Source organism: Pholcus phalangioides, unplaced genomic scaffold, assembly GCF_987345545.1.
Source record: "Pholcus phalangioides strain wild (caught in Gottingen) unplaced genomic scaffold, Ppha-v1.0 ptg000004l_1, whole genome shotgun sequence".
Lineage (NCBI taxonomy): Eukaryota > Metazoa > Arthropoda > Arachnida > Araneae > Pholcidae > Pholcus > Pholcus phalangioides.
Genome location: NW_028301597.1, coordinates 13,988,618 through 14,013,841, shown reverse-complemented (window position 1 = coordinate 14,013,841; position 25,224 = coordinate 13,988,618). Strand labels below are relative to the sequence as shown.

The 25,224-nt window shown below is 39.2% G+C and overlaps 1 protein-coding gene across 5 annotated transcripts in view; it reads left to right on the top strand.

Moving 5' to 3' along the window:
• LOC149086573 (histone-lysine N-methyltransferase eggless-like) overlaps positions 1-25,224 on the top strand; it is a 128,172-nt gene that overhangs the window by 29,238 nt on the left and 73,710 nt on the right. For 3 of the 5 annotated variants that reach the window (XM_089230928.1, XM_089230926.1, XM_089230927.1), the window contains exon 2: positions 13,276-13,680. In XM_089230928.1, coding sequence (XP_089087054.1) covers positions 13,326-13,680 — 355 coding nt within the window. In that variant the 5' untranslated portion in view covers positions 13,276-13,325. Of the gene's footprint in view, positions 1-13,275; positions 13,681-23,887; positions 24,045-25,224 lie in introns of those variants that run through there. The other 2 variants (XM_089230929.1, XM_089230930.1) reach the window with 1 other exon arrangement.

Genomic DNA, 25,224 nt, shown 5'->3' with positions numbered 1-25,224 from the left:
AATGAGCACCAACTTCTCTCACATTCAAGAAATCTCGGCAAACCTCCTCCTAGTTCTCTTCTGGTGACGCTTTTGCACAGGCAGAGAAAAATCGCGAAGCTTCTCGAAGTAATAGAATGGAATAGAATATTTATTTCATGGTTAGAAACCATTCGCAAAGCAGCCATGCGCCAACCATTTACAACGCACATTCACACATTAGATCCATTTACATATGCAGTAGGTACAATAATTTACATTAATATACAAAGAATATACAAATCATATACACACACACCAATATATACGGGGTGATTATAAAAAAACTATCCCGACATATGGGCCCCTAACTATCATTCCATTCACAGAAACTGAATGAAATTTTGGCATAAGGTATTTTGAGGTATGCGCTCAAGAATGATATGGAAAACAACAGTGTCACTCTAACAGTTACGGTTACAGTGAGAAAATTTCGAAAATATCAAATGGCAACACCAAGTTTTTTGTATTGGAATGCGATCTCCATACTGAAAAACACTAAATAGCGTTGGAGTGGCACCTGTAGCACGAAAATCACCGGCGGTAGATAGGCTAGAAGTGAGGACAACCAATAAGGACAGAGAAGCAGTATAAAATAAAGCATTTTATTGTGTTTCACAAATTTTCCACATGACCTCCTTCACACACGATGACACTTTGCATGCGGCAGATGGTGGATACCACTGCAGCACGTACCATGGCAATAGGAATCTCTTGAATCGCAGTTCTGATGGCATCTTTCAAATCAGATGCAGTTTGCGGACGAAACTGATACACTTTGGATTTCAGATATCCCCACAGCCAGAAATCCATTGGTGTGAGATCAGGAGACCTTGGTGGGCACGGAAACGGGAAATGACGGGAGATAACTCTGTCACCAAACTGTTGACTTAAGACACGTTTGACTGAAGACCCTACATGTGGAGGAGCGCCATCTTGCATCCACACAACTTCAGATAGAGCATTTTACCGTTGCAATGCGGGAATCGCGTAACGAGTTAACATGTCCAGATAGCGAGCACTCGTTACTGTACATGTTTGCAGATCACCGGCAGTAACCTCTTCAAAAAAGTAAGGGCCGAGGATGAACCTACTCGTTATACCACACCACACAGTCACTTTTTCCTCGTGTAATGGACGTGCAAGCACATCATGTGGATTATTGTCTGCCCAGTGCACACGATTTTTCGAATTCACGTTACCAGTTAACGAGAAATGCGCCTCATCTGTCCACAGAATGCGTAAAGGCCAGCTGCTATCTTCATCGTGCCGGATAAGCAATTGATTCGCAAAATCCAGCCGTAATTGATAGTCTCCCGCTTCCAACATCTGGACACGCTGGAATCGATACGGAAACATGTTTAGAACAGAGCGCAGAATCTTGCGGACAGTTGAATTCGGCAGATTCAGAACACGTGAAACACCGCGTGCACTTGCGGGACGAACTGTGCTTATCGTCTGATGAACTTCAGCAACAGCTTCCACGGGAACGGAAGGTCGTCCAGACCGAGGTCGATCGCATGTGCAACCAGTTTCTTCAAATTTATGAATCAAGTCCCGTATAGCTTTGACAGTGCACGGGCCTCGCCGTAATCCATGGTTTCTGCGGTAAACACGCAATGTCTCTGCGGCATTTTGTCCATTCAGGTAATAAATCTTTACGATTTCCCCACGTTCTTTCCCTGAAAGCGGCATCTTGTTCGGAATGGCAGAAAGCAACATACGTGGCTCGCATTTCGCAGTGCCTTTTCTTTCACCTAGCGTGACGACGTCAGTCATGACTGTGTCTTACGTAGAACCCGAAATTCGCATTTCTTGGTTTCTTCTTCTCGTTTTGTGGAGGACTAATCAGGCTGGGATCTCAGCCGAAGAAACGGTGTGACGAATGAAACGAACATTAATGCTCTGGTGCACGGCAAAGTCCTTTTTACTTTTTCCTTGCCTAGCTCCGGGGATTTTCGTGCTACAGGTGACATTCCAACGCTATTTAGTGTTTTTCAGTATGGAGATCGCATTCCAATACAAAAACTTGGTGTTGCCGTTTGATATTTTCGAAATTTTCTCACTGTAACCGTAACTGTTAAAGTGACACTGTCGTTTTCCATATCATTCTTGAGCGCATACCTCAAAATACCTTATGCCAAAATTTCATTCAGTTTCTGTGAATGGAATGATAGTTAGGGGCCCATATGTCGGGATAGTTTTTTTATAATCACCCCGTATATATTGGTGTGTGTGTATATGATTTGTATATTCTTTGTATATTAATGTAAATTATTGTACCTACTGCATATGTAAATGGATCTAATGTGTGAATGTGCGTTGTAAATGGTTGGCGCATGGCTGCTTTGCGAATGGTTTCTAACCATGAAATAAATATTCTATTCCATTCTATTACTTCGAGAAGCTTCGCGATTTTTCTCTGCCTGTGCAAAAGCGTCACCAGAAGAGAACTAGGAGGAGGTTTGCCGAGATTTCTTGAATGTGAGAGAAGTTGGTGCTCATTGATTAGCGCAGTGGTCGGCAAACTCATTAGTCAACAGAGCCATATATCAACAATACAACGATTGAAATTTGTTTTGAGAGCCAAATTTTTCAAACTATATAGGTAGGTAGATTGTTATTAACTCAATTAAGGTACTCCTCAGCTGGCCTTTGCTAAAAATGTCCTCGATCTGATTGAGGTACGTTCGTTTAGGTCGACCCCTTCCAACTCTCCCGTCCACACACACTCGTCTTGTATACTTGTTTCGTCCATCTCCTTTCGTTCACCTTCTCTGTATGTCCAAACCATCTCAACATACCTTTTTCAATCCTCGACACTACATCTTCTTTCACTCCACAACGTTCCCTAAAATTAACTTAATAAACTTTACTTAAAGTTTATCAAGTTATTTTACTTGTTGTCTTATGGATATCTGGCTCCCTTCTCTGGGAAATGTGGGGAAGACGGATTCACTGTAAGCTCGTCCGACGAGATGTTAGCCGGAGGACGTCGTCGATGAAAGCCCAAGGCTTGTGGGACAGAGGCCCCAGGAACATCGTCTTTGGATGGTCACCCCTGGTGGATTGCTTCAGTAGCGATGACCGATGTTGGATGCAGATGGAGAGAGGTGCCCACGGGAGTTTCTGTGAATGGTATGATAGTTAGGGGCCCATATGTCGGGATAGTTTTTTTATAATCACCCTAGACATATATGTACACACATATGCTCCGATTCTACCATGGACCAGCGCCAGAAATTTCGTTCGGGTGGGGACCACTTTCATTTTGTGGGGGGGGGGGGACCAAAGTGACAGAACAATGGATTTGGCCATCTTTTTCCCTTTTTTCGGTCATTCTCTCACATTTCGGGGGGGGGGGGGGAAACAGACCCCCAAGTCCCCCCCCCCCCCCTCGCTACGCCCTTGCCTTTTGCACAGGCAGAGAAAAATCGTGAAGCTTCTCGAAGGATCTTTTATCGTCATGCCATCGCCAATTTATCGGCGCTGTCACCAAACGTGTCAAATTTGTCGCCAATTTGCCGAGATTTAAAGAGAGGTCCCTAATTTTTCATTTTTACATAAATAAGATAATGACTATTTACAGATGAGAATGACATAATAAGTGATAAATAAAGATTATTTACATAGTTTTTGTAACAATACAGTGAAACTTCGATATACACTGCCTGACAAATGCTAAGGAACAGCGTTATTTTTCGGCATACCCAACGATAAACATCCTACAAAGTAACGAAACTTGGTACATGTTTAATAAACATCCTGAAGTATCTTTGAAATGCAAAATGAAACGGGTATCGCCACATGGCAAAAAAATAAGCAAAATAAAAAAGATTCTCTTTACACCAATTGTAATCAGTTACAAAAAGTACTCGTTGTGCCTGGAAATAATGGTTATGAATGAATAATGAATAATGATTATATATGAATAATCGGTTCGTCAATGTGATGTGTTACCTCCTCGGACACTGATGCTCATTTGGCATCTGCTTGTGCATGCTGTGCATGCTTGTGCTGCTGTGCGAATGCGGGCCCGCATTCGCACATACAGGTTTCGTACATTAGGTTATATGGAGCTATTCAAACGACGCGCGCCCGGGTGGAATTCGCCCGTATCTTTTTAAAGATGATTTTGCATGGCATTTTCTTAATTATTTGCCGTAAATACCCCTTAATGAAGATCCCCGTCCATCACAAAAGAATGTACCCACATTCTTCTATCCCTCCGTTTCCTTCTGAGATAAAGGAGATATAGCAACTTTTACTGCCACGTGTTACATACTTTAATACGAGGATTTTTTATTAAAATTATTTAAAAAAGTTTTATGACACAAAATATGGGTAAATTTTGGTGATTTTTGAAAAAGTTGCATGTTGTTAAAATTGAATAAAAAATAACCATCAATTAAAATCCTGAAAGCTCGTGTTAAAGTACCGTAAACTGGGGTGACTTTGTGCCACTTTTTTAGGTTTTTCCTTGATATCTTCCTTTATGCTTTGCCTGCCTAGGCTGCTGGGGATTTTATTAAAGGTAGCCTCACATCTCAGTTTTTTCGATTTGTGGTTTAAAAAAAATTATGCTGACAAGGAACAGACAGTGAATTTTTTTTTTTTCGCGTGGCACATAGTCACCCTGCCCCCCCCCCCTGGGGGGTGGCGAGTAAAATTTGCCGACTTTCTTCATGACCCTTACACACGCCTCCCCAATAAGATAAAAAATGGTGAGCATCTGTTTGTTTTTTATCACAATAAGAGTCTCTTCAAGTGTTTCATTTGAGTAATTGCGGTAGGGTCGACTACCCAGCTTCCACATATACTTGCGAACCATTGCTGGGACAATAACAAATTAGTGAAAAAAAGGGCAAAACCCTGAAAAAACAGATGGCATAAAGTCACCACCTGAACCCACATTTTTTTTGTTTATGCGTCATATTTCTGCCAAAAAATTCAGTATTTTTACAATTCAAATAGGTATTTCTTATCGTAAGTAACTTCTACATAGAAATATTAAATTACCTAGTTTCCACGAAACACACTGTCTGCACCAGGAAAGATTTACACGCACTTGAAAAATTTCGTGTAAATCACAATATAACCTAAAAAATTCTCTAGACAACAGCAGATGAAGCAATAAATGCTGTCGGTGAGTCACCTACAGCTCCTGAATCGGCATGAAAAATTTTGAAACCGATTGTTCATCCATACGCTCCCAGGAAGCGCTTGCGTCCTAAAATCCGTGAATGGCACATAGTCGGAACCTTGGCACAAAGTCACCCCAGCTTACGGTATGTGACACCATTGTGTTGAGAGGCACACAGAGTTTCAAGGTTGAGAGCTTCAGGAATTTTCCCCATTTGTCTTTCAAGGTGAGAAGTTGGAAGTGCTATGCGAAAGCATGCTAGAGGCCGTGGGAGGATCACCACAACTCAAGAGGATAGATAGGGAATAGATATGTCAGCCTAGTGGAGAAAAAAAACCAGAAATTCTACTCCTAGCGACATAGTCACTTTGCTAACGCTACTGGTACTCGCGTATGCGCGAGAACCATTTCGCGGCGACTGAATAATGTTTGCATATACACACGGAATCCTGTGCAATGTATTTCGCTTCGAGCACATAATCCAGAAAGATTATGTTCTTGTAAAATAGGTTTATTCGTTGGGATCAGCAACACACATTGGTCCACATTATCATGTTCTCGGACGAATCGTTCTTTCGCATCAAAGTGATTCTAGACACCATTACTGAGAAGAAAGCAGAGAAAAAGCCCATGCTCCTCCAAGAAGATTAAAAGTTAAAAATATTTTAGTAAAAAATTAAAATATTAGAAAAAAAATACATTCTTATACTATGTTAATTTAAAATTCTTTTTGAGTGCTAGTGACCCACAATTTCTGTAGAAGAAACCCTTGTGCCCCTCCAAAAGCCGATTCTGCGTATACACCTGTGATTTTCGCGATGCGAAACGGTGACTACCACAGCATCTAGATGACAAAACTGTGGATATTCAAGGTAGAGTTTGTGCAGATTCGTTTTTATTCCCCGAACGATCTTGGAAAATGTTTTACACTTTGAACAGGCGTTCCAAATACTTTACGATAGCCACGAAAGTACCGTAATTTCCGGTATGTAACCGGAGGATAGAAAATCCGCAGTTTAATAAAAACTCCGAAATTTGAAAATTCTGTACACTGCCAATATATAGGAGGCTTTGAAGCTGCCCCTCATTCAGAGAAGAAACTAGGCATCCATCTTATTCTTTAACAACCCCCATGTACATCAATACATACAATACAGTACAGTATACAAAGTAGTATAACCACTTTTTCAAGGTCGCACGATCACGATAGACGGTAAAAAGAAAGAGCGCGTCCCGGAGGACGCGTGAATCAAATTTTTATGCGTCCTTTTTCGAAATTCCGGATGTTTGACGCGCGGCATTGGCATCTCTGAACAAGGAAAGGGTGAAAGGTGTCCTCAAAAAGTTTCGGAAAAATTACCACTCATTCCTTTCATTAAAATATGCACAAAAATATAAAAATATCCGGCGGAATTATTGTGGGTAGGCTGACCATATTTCCTTGAGAGAAATACGGGAAAATACGGTACATCGCCAATTATCTCCAAAAATGACGCCAAAATCGAACAAAGTTGCCAAATATTGTTGAAATTACGGAAAAATCACAATGGCGGGAAATGAAGCATTTCTGCAAATTGCTGTGGATTGAAAAGAATTCCACGAAAAAAAACGTTCACCAAGACAAATGTAGGAGATTAATATTCTCATTTATAGTTGTAATTATCATAATATAATTTATGAGTTGAAAAATAATTTCATTCTTTGACTTCAATAAAGCATAAAAATTCAAGTAGGCTTCGGGTAAAATACGGGAAAAACCGGGACAATTTGGCCAAAGAGTCGGGACAGCCAAAAATACAGAAAATACTGGGACTGTCCCGGGAAATACGGAGGACGTATGGTCACGAATTATGGGTCAATCAAAAATAATTTTTTTTTTTATATTAATACTTTGAACGGTAATAGAAGCCAATCAAAAAATCCCCACAACCCTAAAGTGTTAGTGACGTCATTCAAACAACATATGATCAGGTTAGAATCCCTTTATACCCGCTTTATATGAAGGCGTCTTAGATCAGGTTAAGACGCCTTATATATATGTGTATAAAGGGGTTCTAGATCAGGTACAGCATATACTCTTTTCAATAAATTTGCCCGAAATTATGCACCGAAACATACAAACTATATATTCAAATAATGTGCTATGACTAGTAATTGTTTATTGATTATTTAGAGAAGAGGTTTTTAACCAGGGTTCTTGGAGATTTTAGGGGCCCCGTGACATCAGATTATTTTAGTATTCTTTCACATGTACTTCCTTTAGAAATCAAGCAGGTGTTTATACGATTCAGTTAATGTTTGCAATTTCAAACGCAGGATTCCTACTCCTTTCTTGACCGAAAACCGGCAAGCATCAGCAGGACAAAAATCACTGCAATTTATTATTTTCTTTTACATGCAATTCTTAATGAATCTCATTGAATTTGTTTTTTGAACACATCTCGTCAGATTGCAACGAATTTCAACTTTCAGCTCAAACATTGAAAGAAAAAAATTCAGATGAAATTACACTAGTTGAAAACGTAAGAAAACAATCGAAAAATTCTTTGAGAGAGATATACAAATACAACGCCACAACAGGCAAATTGCCCAACGAGGTGGCTGACTTAAGAACATCATGGATCCCTGAGCCATTTTTTGGAGGCCCTACCTACTACTGCTACACCACAAATGCACCCTCCCCCCGCGGAACCCCCCAACGAATCAGTACATGCGGGAATATGCGTGTACGTGTAGTGCACCCTGACGTAAAGTTTGTTTCTCTGTAATGCTTGTTATGTGTAGTGCTGCCATCTGCCACCAGTTTTTCTAACTATGAGTGAAGTGTTACGATTGAATGATTTATCGTTGTAGGACTGTTGCTCTCTGTGGCGAGACTTTTTAACGGGGAGATCGGCTCGCATTTGCGCCTTGAAGTTGGGAACCACAGAAAACCAACTTCAGCCGACCACCACTGTGGGGTTCGAACCCGGATCCTCGCATCGCGAGTCCGTCACTATAACCACTCGACCACCACAGCGGCAATAATATAATTATATCATTGAATAATACTATTAATATACATACTATACTTAATAATAAGTCAATTTCTAATTGAGTTGAATTAATCGTAAGAGGTCGCGTGAAAATGCAGTTTTCTTTCAAGGAAAAACACTACGTAAGTTACCGTAAAAATTTTCCAAGTCAAAAATTTTTTTTTTTTTAAATCGACGCTATCGCGAGAAGAAAATTCTATCATACGATGCTGAAGGAGCATGTATCCGCTATCTGTATATTCAGAGGAGAAACGATGCTTGTTTTCGAAGATACAGTCGACGCTCGTTATGACAACTTCACGTTATAGCGGCAAAGACTGGTAGGGTAAGTCCCAAATGTTTTACGTTTTACTTATATAACGACCGTCCCAATCAGGCCCGACCACACCCCCAAGTCTCCCCCTCGCTACGACCTTGCTCCAAATATAGCGTCGATTCTCGACGGGACGAAGGTGTCGTTATATGGAGCGTCGATTGTAATACCAAAATTTATCTTTTATTGCCTATATTGTCATAATCACTGTAGATATGGATAGCATTCTTGATAAGCATGAGTAGGCAGTAGTGCCTTTTACTTAAGTCTTGAAAATCGGTCATTATGAGAGGTTTTAGTAGCATCAAAATTTTGAAGGAAAAAAAAAATTCATTATTGTACTTGTGGTGTAGATTCAACACACATCTTCCGTTACAGCAGTCTTCCTCAAAGTGTGCGTCGCGGCTCTTGGGCATCACCCCCCTGCCCCTCCCCACCCACATCCTGCCGCAGGGCCCAGAGGCTATTCTCTTTGCCGAGCCGCCACTATAGTGAATTTTTTAACGTGGGAAAAAAGAATGATTGGAATCGTCTCCGGCTCTGAAACCAGAATCCTGATCCCAGTCCCATCTTTGTGGGGGTTGGGGGGAAATGGCTCGAATAATGACAATATTCATTAGTAAAACCAGCCCCCGGGGATGCAGGACCCCAGATGGTGTGGAGATCTGTGACAGTAGGCCCGATCAATTTACAGTTACAATACATCTGGAATGTACAGCGCACATTCAAAGGGAGAAAAAAACACTTTAGCTCTGATGAAACAAGTACGAATTTCTGTGTGCAATATTAGTTGTTTTTTTTTTTTTTTTTTTGCCCAAGGCCCATATTTACAAAGGCTTCATTGGTAAAATGGTCTGAGTTTTCGAAAACTGATGTTTTCCTCTCGTCCCCCCATCACCCCCTTGTGTCCATTCATAGCCTGAATAGTCCTACTTTGGGAAACACCAATTTCAACACTCCACCAGAGTTTAGTTCAGAGTTCAGTTTAGTTTTCACGACTCGAGGTTTATAATGACGAGTGATCTTCTAAACGGGCAGCGCGAATGTTTGGGAGAATTCATTGAAATGTATAGGAATAAGAAATGCTTGTGGCAGGTGAAAACTAAAGATTACCATAACAAAATTAAGAAAGATGATAGTTATGAGAGATTGGTGTGGAAAATGAGAGAAATAGATCCTCTAGCGAACAGAGACAGTGTTGTTAAAAAAATATTGTTTGAGAAGCAATTTCCGAAAGGAATTGAAAAAAAAAGCTTTGAGTAGAGGTATCTTGATCCATTCTGAGAAAATTATGCCAATCTTTTGGTGCAAATCTCAATTCCTGTAATAATTTAACGTGCGAATATTGTTGCCTTTTTTTTTAACCAATCTTTGCACCACGTTACCCGTTTTTTTCGAGTTAATAACTTTCAGTGCCATAACCCATCCAACTACACCAAAAGCATCATCTGTGGAAATCATACTAGAAAATTCCGAACTTTATAGACTATGAAAAAATCCGAACTGATCAAAAGACCGCGAAGACAGAGATCGAAGAATGAAAATATCCCCGCGTCGTGTGAATAGCTCCATATAACCTCCGTTTCCTTCTGAGATGGAGATATAGCAACTTTAACTGCCTTTTGTCCATATTTCACAATTTTATACCATAAAACCTGCCAACAACGGCCACTGACGGGACCAAAATTATAAGCCGTTCTGTTCATTACGAATATTTAATTGACTACATACTTTAATAACTTTTAAATTTAATTTAAAAATTTTAATTTTTTTCTTTTTAAATTTTTAAAATTATTTAAAGAATATAAATATATTTGAAATATTATTTTAAATATTTGTTATTTTTTTAATTTTTATTCTGTTAATTTTTTTAAACTTTAAAAAAAATACTTTTATTAAACAACGTTATCCACGTACGGCGTTCACTCAGGGCCGGATTAAGTCGTTTGAAGGCCCTAGCACTTGAATATTTTTGGTGGTTTCCACCGATACCTACAAGTTTATTTTACTCGATATATATATTCAGTCTATAAACTGAAAAAATGAAATTTTATATTTCAGAAGTGAGACTAATCTAAGGATGGGATTTCACTCTAATAAAAGGTTTATGAAAGTTATTTTATAAAACTTGAAAAATGTAACCAATAAACACATCTGTTACATTCGAGAGAACTTAGCTGATCCGCCTATTGGTTGCATTTTTCAAGTTTTATAAACGAACTTTTATAGTGTAATCCCGGCCTAAGACAGAATTGTGATGTGAATATTTCTAAGCACAGGCATTTTGAAAGTCTCTACCCTTTCCCTTTTTTACTACGTGCAAATTCTTTGATATCTCCTGAATTTTTTTTTCTTTTTTTTGGAACATCGAAAGTTTTGGATGTTTTTGGATTTGATTTTTCGAACATTGGATGTTTTTGGAATTTTTCTTCCATATTTTTCCGAAAAGACGGATTTTTTTTTTCAAAATATTTTGAAAATATTTGAAGACATTTTCTCCTATCGACTACTTGTGAGGATCGGAATGAAGACATCTTTATTCCCATATTCTATGTGGCTCTAGATTAAACCACCAAAGAATGCATCTAGGCTGCCTATGGGCACTGAATCAGGGGTGAAGGAGAAAAATAATTACAAAAATTGCGAAAAAACAGTTTATATGCACGAATTTCGAACTAAAGATGCGGGCGATTCGTCCGCATCTTCAGCGCTCGTTTGAAAGGGTATGCGGACCCGCGTCCGCATCCGCTCCGTGTGAAAGGGGCCTAACCTTTTGTACACCGGTACAAAACCTGTAAGTGCGAATGCAGAGTCCGCACTTATATATAGGTTTTGGCACATGCGGGCGCATTGCGCATCGTCTTAAAGGCTCCGTATGTACCAATAGTTGAAACTTCTTTCGGACCCGCATTCGCTCCGTGTGAAAGGGTCCTTACTCAACAGGCTTGTTGTTAGTACCAGCTCCCGGTGTGGGCTCAAGCATTTTCCGCTTATTTGTCCCACTTTTTTTTGGGACAAAGTAACCATTTTTTTTTCGAGTTACCGGTACTATTTTTTAGATCCATGCGTTTTACCAAAAGATATCGATAGTTCTCAACAAAAGCATTTTATGTATTCTTAATCAGGATCATTGGCGTACGCGTTTGAGGTTCTAACCCTCCTTGAGTCAAGATTATAGTGTTATTTTAAGGGAAAAACGAACCCCCCAGAAGAGAAAAAAATCTGAAACCTCCCGCCCCTCGAGAAAATTCTGCGTACGCCTATGATCAGGATGATATTGGTTTTAAAATTTGGTACGTATATAAAGTAACTCAATTTGCTATATAATATTTCCTATATAATTAATTTGCTCCTTGTACAAACGAAAGTTTGACAACAATTGACAACAGTTGACAACACGTTTATTGGGGAGGGATTTCAAATGTCCTCAGCCCCTAGGTTCCGGTGCCTATGCTATTTAGTATCGAGATCCCGCTTAAAACGCTCCCGCTCAGAACGCTTTACCGTTTAGTAGGCCTGCGACTTATTTTCGTGATCCCAACTTTCATGAAGATGTCTCGTTATAGCATTTTCCGCTTACAACGTTTTTCTTGGTTGTTTTTTGAAAAACGTCATAAGTAGGATCCACTGTATGTTACTGCCAAAGTTCAAAGTGTGGCCAATTCGTGAATTGACCGAGAGTTTTGGGCAAAGTGTGATTTTCTGAAATGATTCGGGCTTTGGCAGGCCAATTGGTGAAGGGGCTGGAGATCCTCGGCAAATTTTCGATTTGCTAATGCAAGACGATCCGGTAGGCCCCAAACCCATTTTTTTCATCGCTAACACGGCTATACTGTATATTAGCTGTATTGGATTAGCTCCATGTGACGAGAAAAATAAAAAGAAATTTTGGAGAAAAAAAAATTTTATATTTTTTGTTCCGGATGATGTCTCTCACGAGTACTCGAGATGACAAAGAACAAATCAATTTCAAGGACAACACAAGTTTATTTTACAGAACAGCTATGTATACGTATTCACAAGCAGCGATTTGACGAAACACGGCTAACAGAGAGCGACCGACAAGTAATGTTTCGTCTCTTCAATAAATTTCAAGAAACTCATAGTTCCGCCGAGGCGGCGTCACTTTTTAAGTGAATGAAATCTTCCAGAACAATCTCGATGATTCTCAAGTTATCTTTACACTTCCTCTTGGCGATATGACATCGCCAAATCATTGGAACTGTCGCCAGACTTGCCAAATTTGTCGTTAAATTGGCGAGATTTACAGAGAAATGCCGATTTTCATTTTATACATAAGATAATGACTATTTACAGATGAGAATGACGTAATAAATGATAAATAAGGGCTATTTACATAATTTTTGTAACAATATAATAATAATATAAATACATATAGTTTTTCTGTGAAATTTTGAAAAAAAAAAATTACCGCATCATGACTGCTATATGATGGGTTGCCCTATGGCAACGTATAGGTATGGTCCTAACGTGGACATAATTATCACAAAAAAATACGCCGCTCAGAATCATGCCTTTTCTTTTCGGACTTTGGCCAGCGATCCCCAGCCACTTCGTGAACTGGCTGATCAAAGCACGAAATTCGGACATTGGACGGATCAATTTGCAACGAAATTGGCCAATTCGTCAACTGGCCGATTACTGACTTGGCAGTAACATATATATATATTGCTTACGTAATCTCTATCCCTGCTGTTTCAATTCTTTTTACTCTTACCATTGTTTTTTGCCAACTTCTCGGACAGGTGTCTTTTCGGAGTGATGTGGGGTCTGCGAAGGCATCAGCCGGGACGTTATGTCGCCCGCTAAACAGCGGCGGCCGTTAAACAAAAAGAAGGTCACTAAAATTTGCAGCGTTCCTGGCTGTGAAAGCACAGAAGTCTCTGACGAATCGTTGACCTGGCACAACTTACCCGAAGGGAATTCTGCCGATCCGTGGATAGTAGCCGCCCGTTTGAATGATATTTGCCGCTACACGAAGGAGGATAAAGTGTTCATCTGTTCTTTGCATTTTAAGACCAGCGACTTCGAGGACGTGACAAGCGGCCTACTCAAAGAGGACGCTGTACCCAGCCGGTTCCCGTGGTTCCAAGGGATCGTTCAGACGGTGCTGCACCGCAGGGATTTGATATCTCGTTTGCTCTCCAGAAGTAAGTTTGCGCTTTCCTTCGAAACTGACAAAATTTACTTTCAGTCTTTCCTTTTTAATGTCTCATGAATCGATCGCTATGCTGACGGCTTCAACCGTTACAATGCTTTCGAACGAGCTGAAAAAAAAAATCGAATATATTTTGAAGTACCAAGTACGCTTCATCGAGGAATCTATCAAGTGCATATTAATCTATTTTTAGCCAATTCGCTAGAACAGTCGATTGTTTTTTATCGTTTCTGTAGGAATTTTTTGAGTTCACTCAGTAATTATCAGTTGAACTCAATAAAATTTACTCTTATTAGCCAACCCTGGTTTTTTTTTGTTCCTTGCTGTTATTGACGAGTTTTGTCGGTCGTTGGCGAGTGAAAATGTTGAAACATTGCCAAATATTTTGCTACACATCAGTATATGAATTTCCATATTCTTACATTGTAACCCTTGTTACGCCAGTCAATCGGAACCGATTGCGCATGCGCATTGTTCAACCACCATTGTAAACAGGAACATGGCCGCCGAATATTTCTTGCTGCACTTGTTTTTTCGTGGATTCTCGTTTTTTTAATTTTCCTGGCGTTTACTCGGTGTTACGAAAAAAGACCAGGATCGCTCAGAATCCAGAACAACACGAGAGCATCAGGTAATTTACATACAACTTGGCACTGATTTATTTTTAAATCTTGTATCCTCCTTTGTATGATTGCCATTGTCACATGTTGAAAATTACGAGCGGAGGTAAATTATCTGCTTACGTTATATTCGATCTTTGAACAAGTTTTTCTTCGAATTCTTTGTTCGCTTCAGAACTGGCAAATGGTTCCACCATCATATGACATTTCTCTATTGCATAGCCAAGTCAAAACTTTTCCTCACCTGTCTTCTATAAATTTTTTCATGGAGAAGTGGCAACGTACAAAAAGCGTAAATTTGTCAGCCCGTTCAAGAGTTAAAAGAAGCTTTTTTGAAATTTTTGATCATTTACTCGAACTGCAACTTCAGAATGGCCTTCTGTTGATGCTAAATTTCAGAAAAATCGCTCTTGATATCGACCAGGGCAAGTGATTCCTCGTGACATACACATTCCACTAAATCGATTATTTCGTCATACTGCAAATAATCCCCCGTTGAAATGTGGATGGACATCCTTACTACAACCACTGCTGTATTTGTTTATCGAGTTCTTCCGTGAAATTTCGTAGCGATATTTGTTGTCTCTATTGACCATGTAGACGCAGACTACGGTTATTCTAGGACCCGGGAAACCTTGTGGAAGACCACAAGATGGCGCGTTCGTACTAAACAAAGGTGGTAAACTTTTCTCCCATTAATTTTTTTCTGAAAAAACAGCGCAGCAATTCAAAATTATTTCTGGAAGACACAACCTAAACGAGTTGGTTCCCACAAACAAGATTCTGGATTTACTGGCTCCTCATGCATATTCGATCATCGAATTTGGTTCGAACCAAAGAATAGGTTACAATTGAATCAGCACGAAATCCAAAAGCTCCTTTGACGAATATTTGCAAGGTGCATGTAAGAGTTAGTAGTTATAGCACGAAATCCCAAAGAAAAGTTAAAAATGAATCGTTTTTTCTTTACCTGCTTTCTTTTTTTTCAATTGTTTTTCGGCAAAATATGAGGATATAGTAAAGGATTCTCTCGATTTTAATGTAAACTGTTATCCGAAATCGCACTGCCTAGAGACCCAAAGGAAGGAGCTTCACGTTCCATGATGGAGAGCAACGTCGTATCTACAACCGACATCCATCCGTATTTCAACAACAAATAATTTGTCGTAAGACAAAACCATCGATCTAGTGGAATGTGGATGTCGCGAGCAGGGCCGCAACTAGGGGAGAGCAGGCGGGTCTCTTGCCCGGGCGCTGAACCAGAGGGGGCGCAAATTTTATTCTCAAACCTCTCATTCAGCATCACACGGGGACGCCAAAATGCGCACTTGCCCCGGGTGACCTAGCATCTAGTTGCGGCCCTGGTCGCGAGGAATCACTTGCCTCGATCGATATCGCGATGAAGAAATTTTCGAGCAGAACGCGACCAACGCGTCTTGCTACCTTGAGCACAACCATCTATAGCAGAAGGCCTCCGCACGAAGCTTTGACGTCACTGAAAAGTCCATTTCACCTGTAGTCATTGGATATAGCAGGCTGACGCTGCGATATCTTTACCTTTTTTTTGCAGTATATCCAATGAATATATGATGAAATGGACTTCTTCAGTGCCGTTAAGAGCTTCGCGCGGAGGCTTTCTGCTATAGATGGTGTTGCCTTAAGCTGTGTTTTCGTAGGAGCAGGTTTTATGCACGGCGTGAACATGTAAGCTAAGGGCTTGTGTTTTCTTAGCGTGGCATATCAGCTGTTATGTCGTCTGCATATTTCCATTCAAGCGTTTGATTTCTGTGGGAACACAACAGAAATGCAGAGAAGATCAACAAAACGAGGTGTACGACGCCTTTGACACCTCCAGAACCAGTCGGCCAATCACGCCCGATATAAAGTGCTGGCGTTAGGGTGCGTCCATAGTGAACTGCTCGATTTATCACTGCTGAAAAAAGATCGTGAAAACTCATTAAGGGGCGGCCATAGCGCTTCCGCCTACCTGCTTTAACCGGAATGAATTATCTATTTTTCTCGCTTAACCGGCTCACTGCTTGCATTTGAACGGGTATTTTCCTCTAAGTATTCGTTTTATAGCGGAATAGTAAATCGGAGTTTTTGTAACGATTAATTATCGTTATTACTATAATCGTTGATTAATTATGACAGAATAAAAGCGAAATCTTTATTTGATAAATAATTAAGTATCCAACTGAATCCAACGGAGATTTTGTGACGGTTAATTGTTAATACTAATCGTTAATTAGTTATGAGTATGACAATGAAAACGAAATCGCTGATTTATCATCAATTAATTAACTATAATTAGCGATTTCACTAAATCCATTACAACTTCAAGGCGAGTCCTATTCATTTCATGGACATTCGTCATTCTTTCATATTTAATTTTACGATAAATATCAGTTATCAACAAAAAAAACATAATAGATCCCCACGTGATAGCTCCATGATGCCAACTGATCATGCAGGCGGACGCTCCTGCGAGCCGTGCACTATAACCACCACCGGATAGAATCGCGCGGGATCATCTCGCTTTTTGCAACTGCCGCTGTTTAAGCGAGAAGCTGGAAGCGGTGCACTATGAACGTATGACTATAATGAAATGTACCCTAAAGGCGCCTTGCGCTCTGTAGGGAAACAGTCATGCTGTTCTTCCTATTGGTGAGGGAATGGCGTTCGCGCTGTGATTCACATTGTAGAAAACCTGCTCCTAGGAAAACATTAACGTTGTCTAGTTTCGCAAAATACTTGATACCGATGCCAAAAAATGTTTTAATGTTGTTCCTCTCAGAAGCCGTTCAATCGAAAAAAATGATTTCTGAAAAAAGTCACGAAATATTTAATTGTTTATGCGATCCTAAAGCCTATATATTATTATATCTAGTGAAAATACTTTCACCACGTTAATAAGTGAATAAAAATTCATAATTTCACAACCAAAAACCAATCGAGTTATGGAACATTAATTTTCTAGTTTTTTGGTATTGTCCTCATCAGAGAGAGGAAACGAACAATTCCAGCCAAACTTTAAATGACCGTATGAAAATTTATATCTAATTTTCCTCTAATGTGACTAGTGTATATTCGATATGATTTTCTTAAGATTCCATTCAATGACATAAGAAATTGTTAAGGTATTCCTGATTGAATTAAATTGGACGAAATCATTTGTCTTTGAAATAACATTGTGTATGACTATATTTCTCGGCCGAAAATATGCTTCAGTTTTAATTAGAAAAAATTTGGCCAACTTTGGTCGAAGATATTTTTATTCTCAAATATGTCAGAGCGAGACGATGTTTTTACTGGATACACTTACAAGTGTGATCGATAGGACCTGAAGATCGCATAAAACTTTAAATTCCGCAACATTTTTCAGAAATAATTTTTCGACTTCTAATAGGATGCATATGAGACAACATTTGAGACATTTTATCTAATTGGTAGTTTTTCCTAAAGACTAACGGTTTAGGTATTATCTATTGGACTACGATAACCTTGTAAATTAAGTTATCTCAACTTCAAGTTCCATTTGTCAGCAATGAAGACATCGTACGTAAAAAATGACGATTTCGAAGTAATTCTCATCGAACATGCTATATATAATGTATCTATGCCGAGTTTCATCCAGCACCATTTTCTGCACCTGTAACTTCACAGAAAAATTTCATACTCGCGACTCGATGAGAATTCGTCAACAAAAGAGATTTTTATAGAGCACAAACAGCGGTAAAGTTGATAGTTACGTATCTAAAGTTTCTTGAGACACGAACCAGCAAAGATTTAGGGTGTGGTAAAACTGTGTTTGATTATGTGTAAAGTCTGCCATAAGTACATTTTTTCGATTAAATATTCTAATTCAGTGAAATTCGATTGTTTTGCAACACTTATACTGATGCACCCAATAATCTTTCGTTGCTAACTTCTTTGCCTCAAAGCTCTATTTGAAGTGTTCTACTTTTATTCGTATTCTCAGAAAAAAAGATGCTGGAAAAAGGCTAAATTCTGCAACAGTAAAATTCTTCGATCACTTATTTCCAGGAGAAAAACCCCATACTTTTTTAAAATCAGATATGTTGTAGACCAGCCGGTTCTCAACCGGTGCTCCGTGTGCACTTCCCAAAAGCTCCGCGGCCGCTCGAGTAAAGTAGAATGAATCAGTGAATTTTGTTTAAAAAAAACGAGGCCTACGGGAGTCCGCCATAGGAATTATTTACTAAAAAGAGCTCAGCGAGTCAAAAAGGTGGAGAACCGCTGTTGTAGACATTAATGTTTTTCTCTCGGTGTTCGATTGAACATCTTACCATTCCTACAATTAAACAGGTCTGCAATGGAAAATCTTTCTTAAAAATAATTAGTGTTTTTTATTTTCTTATGCTAATTACTGAAAAAATAATTAAAACATTTCATCACGTCTAGTTTTTGAGATATAGGGAAAATTAAATGTCGATAGTAATGCTTAATTAGCATACGAACCACATTAAAACTGTGTGTTATGAACAGATATCGCAAATCATTACCAAATCAATCAGTGATTTTAGGATGATTTGAAGGGGGGGGGGGGTGCTGATTCCGAATCTGGCATTTGTTTAGTTATATCAGTCACCATATTAGTCATATACACGTCATCATATTCACTTTTTGAAAAGTGAAGATCAAATTTCTATGGCAATACATAAGCAGCATACTAATTACAGTGAAACTGTGCGTTATGAATATAGTAAATAATTTGCCAAAAATATATTTCATTGATTTTTAGGGTCAATCATTATAATGACAGAACTAGGATATAAATGTGAAGTGTGTATTTATAAGGTGATAAGACAAACATAACTGAAATGCAAATAATACTTTGGAATTTTTATTTCCCTAAAAATATGGAATTGTTTTGTAAAAAACTTTACGCGATAGAAAAAAAATGGATGGCATTTTTTTGGAATCAGCACTGAAAGTAATATAAAAATCAGTCATCAAATCTAAAAAAAAAGCTTTAAAGCTTTCAAAAAGTACTTTTGTGCAGACCTGTGTTACAGAATGCACGAGTTTTCGTATATGTGTCTACGATGAGGCGCTCGTTCAGACTATACACCAGAGAGCACCTACTATAATTTTTGTTATGTAGGCTACTATATGAATCGGATTACTGTATTTATGGTAATATACATACATTATAAAGTCTATTATGCATCATTCTAGATTATGAGTGAGTAAGTGCGAACGATTTCTTTTGAAGAACAGCCACAGTTTTAATCGGAGGAAAACATTTTCGTTTCGATCAGAAATGGCGGCGTGAATGATAAATGATAAATTTGGGAAGAAAGAAAAATGTTTTGTCTCGTTCCAAACAAGATGCAGGGTGTGCGTGGGAAAATTATTTTATCTAATAGTACTTGTAACTTGTTAATTAATACAGAAAGAACTACGGTAATATTGGTGAGATATCGATACACCAAAGTGAGACTACTCCCGATCTCGGGTGCAGCCGATGGCAGCGCCCTTTGGGATGGGGAAGGCGGAAGATCGAAAGGCAGGAAAGAAGAGAAAAAAATACAAAATTATACACCATCCGTTGATTTGTTCAAAACTAAGCATACGCCACTTTGACATCGAATTTTTTTCAAATTGTTGATGCCATCACAAGTTGTACTGACATTAACATCAAAGAAAATTTTCTGATAAAATTTTTGAAAAAAAGATGTTTAGCAATAATGCAGAACGAACATTCAGTGACTTCTGGAAACATTATTTTAATATCCTACATTTTGCACGGATATCCATTGTTCACTATGCTTGGCAGCGAGTGATTTGCAGAACCATGAATTTGGATTAGAAGATATTATGCCAGATTGTGTGGCAGGCAGAGATTTCGATGGCCGTATCATCGTTCCCATGTCATCTCTTTTATATATTTACGGTTATTTTTTCGATGTTAGTTTAATAATTTCCATTGTTTTTGCATTAGACGCAGGAGCTGTTGGAAAAGTCAGTATTAGAAATCTCAGGGTTCTCAAGAACGGATTAGTTCATGTTTCATCGATTGCTAAGGGAGAAATCGTTTCGAGGGAGAAATCGTTTCGGTTTACGAACGGATTTCAGGAAGGAATTAAGTTCGTTAACCGAGGGTTACGGATGTTTTCGTCTTGCTGTTCAGAATGGCTAACAAACTGTCAGATCTATTCCTATGCAGGAATGCACATTAAAAGAACAAGGCTATGCTTATTGTGATAGTGAACAGAAATATGTTTACACTGACGTTACAATTTTTTTATATCGTTCACATGTTGAAAATTCTTCGTCAGGAATGGTGTTATAACGTAGTTTTTGTGCTTATGAAGACAAAAGAGCACAAATCTCATCCATCAACCTGTATTTCTATGCAAACAAATTGAATGTATCAATTCACGCTTCGTACGAATAAACACGTTGTATCACGTGTGGTACTTTTTGTGTCGAAATGTTGGGTCTTGAGGCCCACTTCTGTCTCTTGGCGCTGCGTTAGAGCTCGCGCCTGCGCGTCATTGTTGCGGAGTGATGTCCTACCGCCACTCTTCCGTTCCCTTCCCTTCGCGTCGTACATATACCTTATTTTCCAGGCGGAACCAAACGATGCTCGTCGGGTGAGGAACGTGGAGAGACGGTGGGGAGCTTGGCTTATCGGTTTTTTCGCAGTGGGCTTCCGGCGGCTACAAGTGATCATTCTCATGTTTGTCCTGTTGGCTTCGTGTGCAAAATATAGTTCGCCAAATCGAAAAAAAATCGAGTTGGCTAAACGTAGGTGTTGTCTCGAAAGCATTTGTTTTGTTTTCTGAGCCTAATTTAAATCTAATTCTACCTTATTTTTTTCAATAATTGATTCATATCATATAAATAATTGATTCCTTTTCTTCGTATGTTGAAAGAGGTATTATTTCATATGATGTGTGATATTTCATGTGTCGCCAAGATTTCTCCGATTGGTGTCGGTTTATTCCCCCCCCCCCCCCCCGCTTTGGACGAACGTTTAGGTTCCCGCGTATCATCTTTTTTGCATTTGTCGCCGAAGATCAAACTAGATTGCATTACTCGTTCTAAAGAAGAAATACGTACATGCACTCGAATAATGGTATCAAGGTCGCTGCCAATTTCTTTTTCGGGGTAGGGAGCGACTTAAACTGGCAGTAGGATAAAATTGAACACGATTATATGCCAGTCACTTTTTCACATTTCACGGGACCGGAATCTTTTCAGTTGTATTACAATCCAGCCTTCTACATTTACTCGCTCTACACATCGCAAAACACACATACACACTGGTAGGTTCCCCCCGTGTTGTCAGTAGTACAAAAATTAAACGACTAGAATTGAAATTCGTATAAAAAGCAACTAAAATCGTGATCTAAACAAGAATTTTTTTTTGTCTGTAATATTTAAATCATTAATTTACTTTGCTTTGTAACTAGATGGGTTATTTTTTGCAATAAATAGTCGAAAAAAGGCCAGATCAAGTTGGAAAATAACAAAGTTGACAACACTGCTAAGAATATGAAAAGCACAAGTGCGGCAGAACCAAATTGTCTGGTTCTGCTAACACGGCCGCATTCAGTTTTCGTTCCTAATTCAGATCGTTACATAAGGGGACGGGAGAAGTGTCAAATTTTTCGATTCTTTCAGTCAGCGTACTCTTTATTCTTTATGTCGTTGGTTAGGGGTGTTAGGGTTTTGTTTCGCGTCAAAAAGATTAGGTTTGAAACGAAGATACTCTTTTTGCGAAGCCAAGATTTTTTTTTTTCTTTGAAAAAGGTAAAAATGAAGCTTATAATCTCGTTGTTTTTTATTGTCATCATTATGTTTATTTTTACTACATTACAGTATTTCGAACTTTTGAGTTTTTCCCTCTACTTTATCTTTAATTCTAACACTTGGCCATAAACCTGTTCATTGAGCACCAGTATGCCACTCGAATATTCCAAAAGACAGGGCCGTCTTAAGAGCATCATGGGCCCCGGGGCCAAGTTGTTTTTTCTGAAGTCCTACATGGTAAATTCTAGAAAATTTCAACCTAATCTCATTTTTGTGAGGCCCTCTTCTCTTGAGGTCCCCGGGCTGTGCCCGCGTGGGCCCATGCGTTAAGACGGCACTGCCCACACATATATATTTTAAAGGCCACACATATATTTTAACTCTGGAAAATTCTTTTTTTTTTTTTTTTGCCATTGCACGAATGTAAATATTTTTTCTTCTCACATCAATGGTTCTCTCTCATGAGTATTTGATGCAGCACTTACAAGTACAGCTATTCCGTCATCAGCGGGGACATTTTCCTATATGGTGTATGGGCGAGTCCCATGTACGGAACCGGTTTCACACCCCCTTCGAAATTATCTTCTTTCTCGTTTTTCTTGCTGCTGGGGTTCTTCCACTACCTCCGAGTTCTTTTTAAACGATCATCAATTTTCAGCATATTTCGACGATTAAAATCTGTTAACCTTATAGGGCGATATGAAATATGACAACTTGTGTTACTGTTTCATTGTTAGTACAAATTTTTGTGCTTTTAAAATTTTTTGGATGCCGACGTCTTCCTAAATATTATTACAGCATGGGGTTTTCCCCGTCCCCCTCGTTCCCCATTCTGGGTAAATGATTGTTCTTAAAAAGTGGTGAAAGGCATTCTAAAATCGTTGCACGGTAAAATCTGTCAATTTGGACACCGCGATTTCGATTCTTTCAGTGAAAGGGTTTTGTTTTACGCTTCTAAGATTAAGTTCAAAACGAAGAAATCCTTTCGCGAAGCCAAGATTTTTTTTTTTTTGAGAAAGATAGATGGAGCTTATCACATCTTTTTTTTATTAAGTCATCATTATGATTATTAATGATGACAAAAAAACCTGAAAATTATCCGAAAACACGGAATGTCTACAATACTGTACGGAATGTTTATACAACTATATCTTGGACACCTCTAATTTGGACAGATGTTAATGGAACCAGAGGTGTTAAACAGGTTTTACTATGACAGGTTTTACCGGGGATTGATAATAGTAGGTACAAACTCAACGGGGCAATTACATGCAGGCGCGTCGGAAATGATTTAAAGCTGATAGAGCTCAGCACCATACATTCGAAACTTTGATGTAAATGCAGTATAATAATTCCGGGAGTGCTATGCACCTTATTAAAACATGCCAGTTTTAATAGATGACATCTGAGTAGCTCAGTGGCATGCAAATGAAACATCATTGATTATTATTTATTTATTGTTACTGCTTTATTTTTCAATCTATGTCTTCGACGAATGGATGTCGATGCTATTCGGTATGCAAATTCTAGGGTGCTCTGTGATTTCAATTATGGATGACTTGAAATCATCAGGAATGTACAGATAACCCTGAAATCGAATGGCCGGATTCCGTGACTTATCGCCCTCAAGATAGCGCAATATTGTAAACCGGTTATCTCTGGAAAATCAGGGAAAGGGAGGGGGGGTGGTGAGGTAGCTATAACCAGTGTGAAGCAGGTGGCGCCATCGTCGTCGCGAGGGTTTGGCTTCGCCAAGCCGATGGAGTTTTCTCCCGTCTAGGTGAGGGTTGATTTGTGTCTGCGGAGACTTTCGAGAGGCGCATGCGCGTCCATTGGCATTGGGTTATTCGTTTCTTTTTTCCCCTTCGTGTCGTTTGATGGCGTCTGGACGCTGGTGAGATTTGAAAACGCGGGCTACTTTATTCTTCCTGAACGGCGATTTATTCCTTTGGTAAGATTGATAATTTCTATTCCTAATGAATCATTAATGTCAGTTGTCTTAATATCGATGTCATTAAAAAAAAGGAAAGAGATATTTTTCAACTTCGAATGCAACAGCGCCACGTGGCGGTAGTCTTTGTATTCCCTCATTCGGAGGTTTCCAAAGATTGGCCGGTTTTTGCAACGGTCGCGCGCACGCGCATTCAATGAGTAGTCACCGATCTCAATGCTTTTAATTATTTTGCCGTAATTTCACATATTTCCAAGGCGGTGCGTGTTGATTTCGAAGGAGCTCTGAAACAGTTGAATGATATCCGAAGATTTCGGGCGGGAAATTCGAGTTGCTGGTGTGATATTTGCGCCCCTGACCATGAGGCGCCCCGGTGGTTTTACCATGTGTTTTTTTTAATTTGATCCGCATTTTCGCCCCGAAGCGAGACGATTCTAATTTTAAATGAATTAAAAAAAATGCAAAATTTTTTTGACAATTTTTTTACAAGTTCGCGCTTACAGTTGGTGCGATCATGGTTGTAAATCAAGTTGGCGTAACTGACGCTCTCGTCAAATGCAAACGGACCTATTCACCTGCATTTATTTCCAGCAAGGGACTTGTCGAGTACTTAAGTGAGCCTCCACAACCCTGGTCTATCGCTATGGCTCCATGTCTTAGATCCGGGTTCCTAGGCTGGGATCTTTAACGGGGGACTTTTCATAGTGTTAAAAAAACACCAAAATAAATAGATTTGTCTCGGGCACCCTGTCAGCCCTACCCTTGTGGGGGGGGGGGGGGTGTCTATTGCCATCGAGGCGATCACCTATTCCCGAAGAGGTATGATTGTTAGAATTTTGCTATGTAGAATACAGTAACAATTTTCATGTTACGATACTTCCTAGGGCTTGACGCACCGAGAAAACAAATCAAGGCGCCAACCAGGAACCTGCTCGAGCTAGTAATCGCACAGAAAATTTAAGGCGCAAATACAAAGTTTTTTTGGCGACCTGACTTACACAACACAAAAATTCGTGGATTTACCATTTTTACTTCAAAATATAGAAGACAGATGGCAGCATAAGCAGATCACGCAACAAGCACAAGTCTGATGCGTTAGGGTCATACACTCATAACACACATTCCGGTCCGGCATGTACCGATTCGTTAGAAATTCCGCATAGAAATGTGTACAATGTGC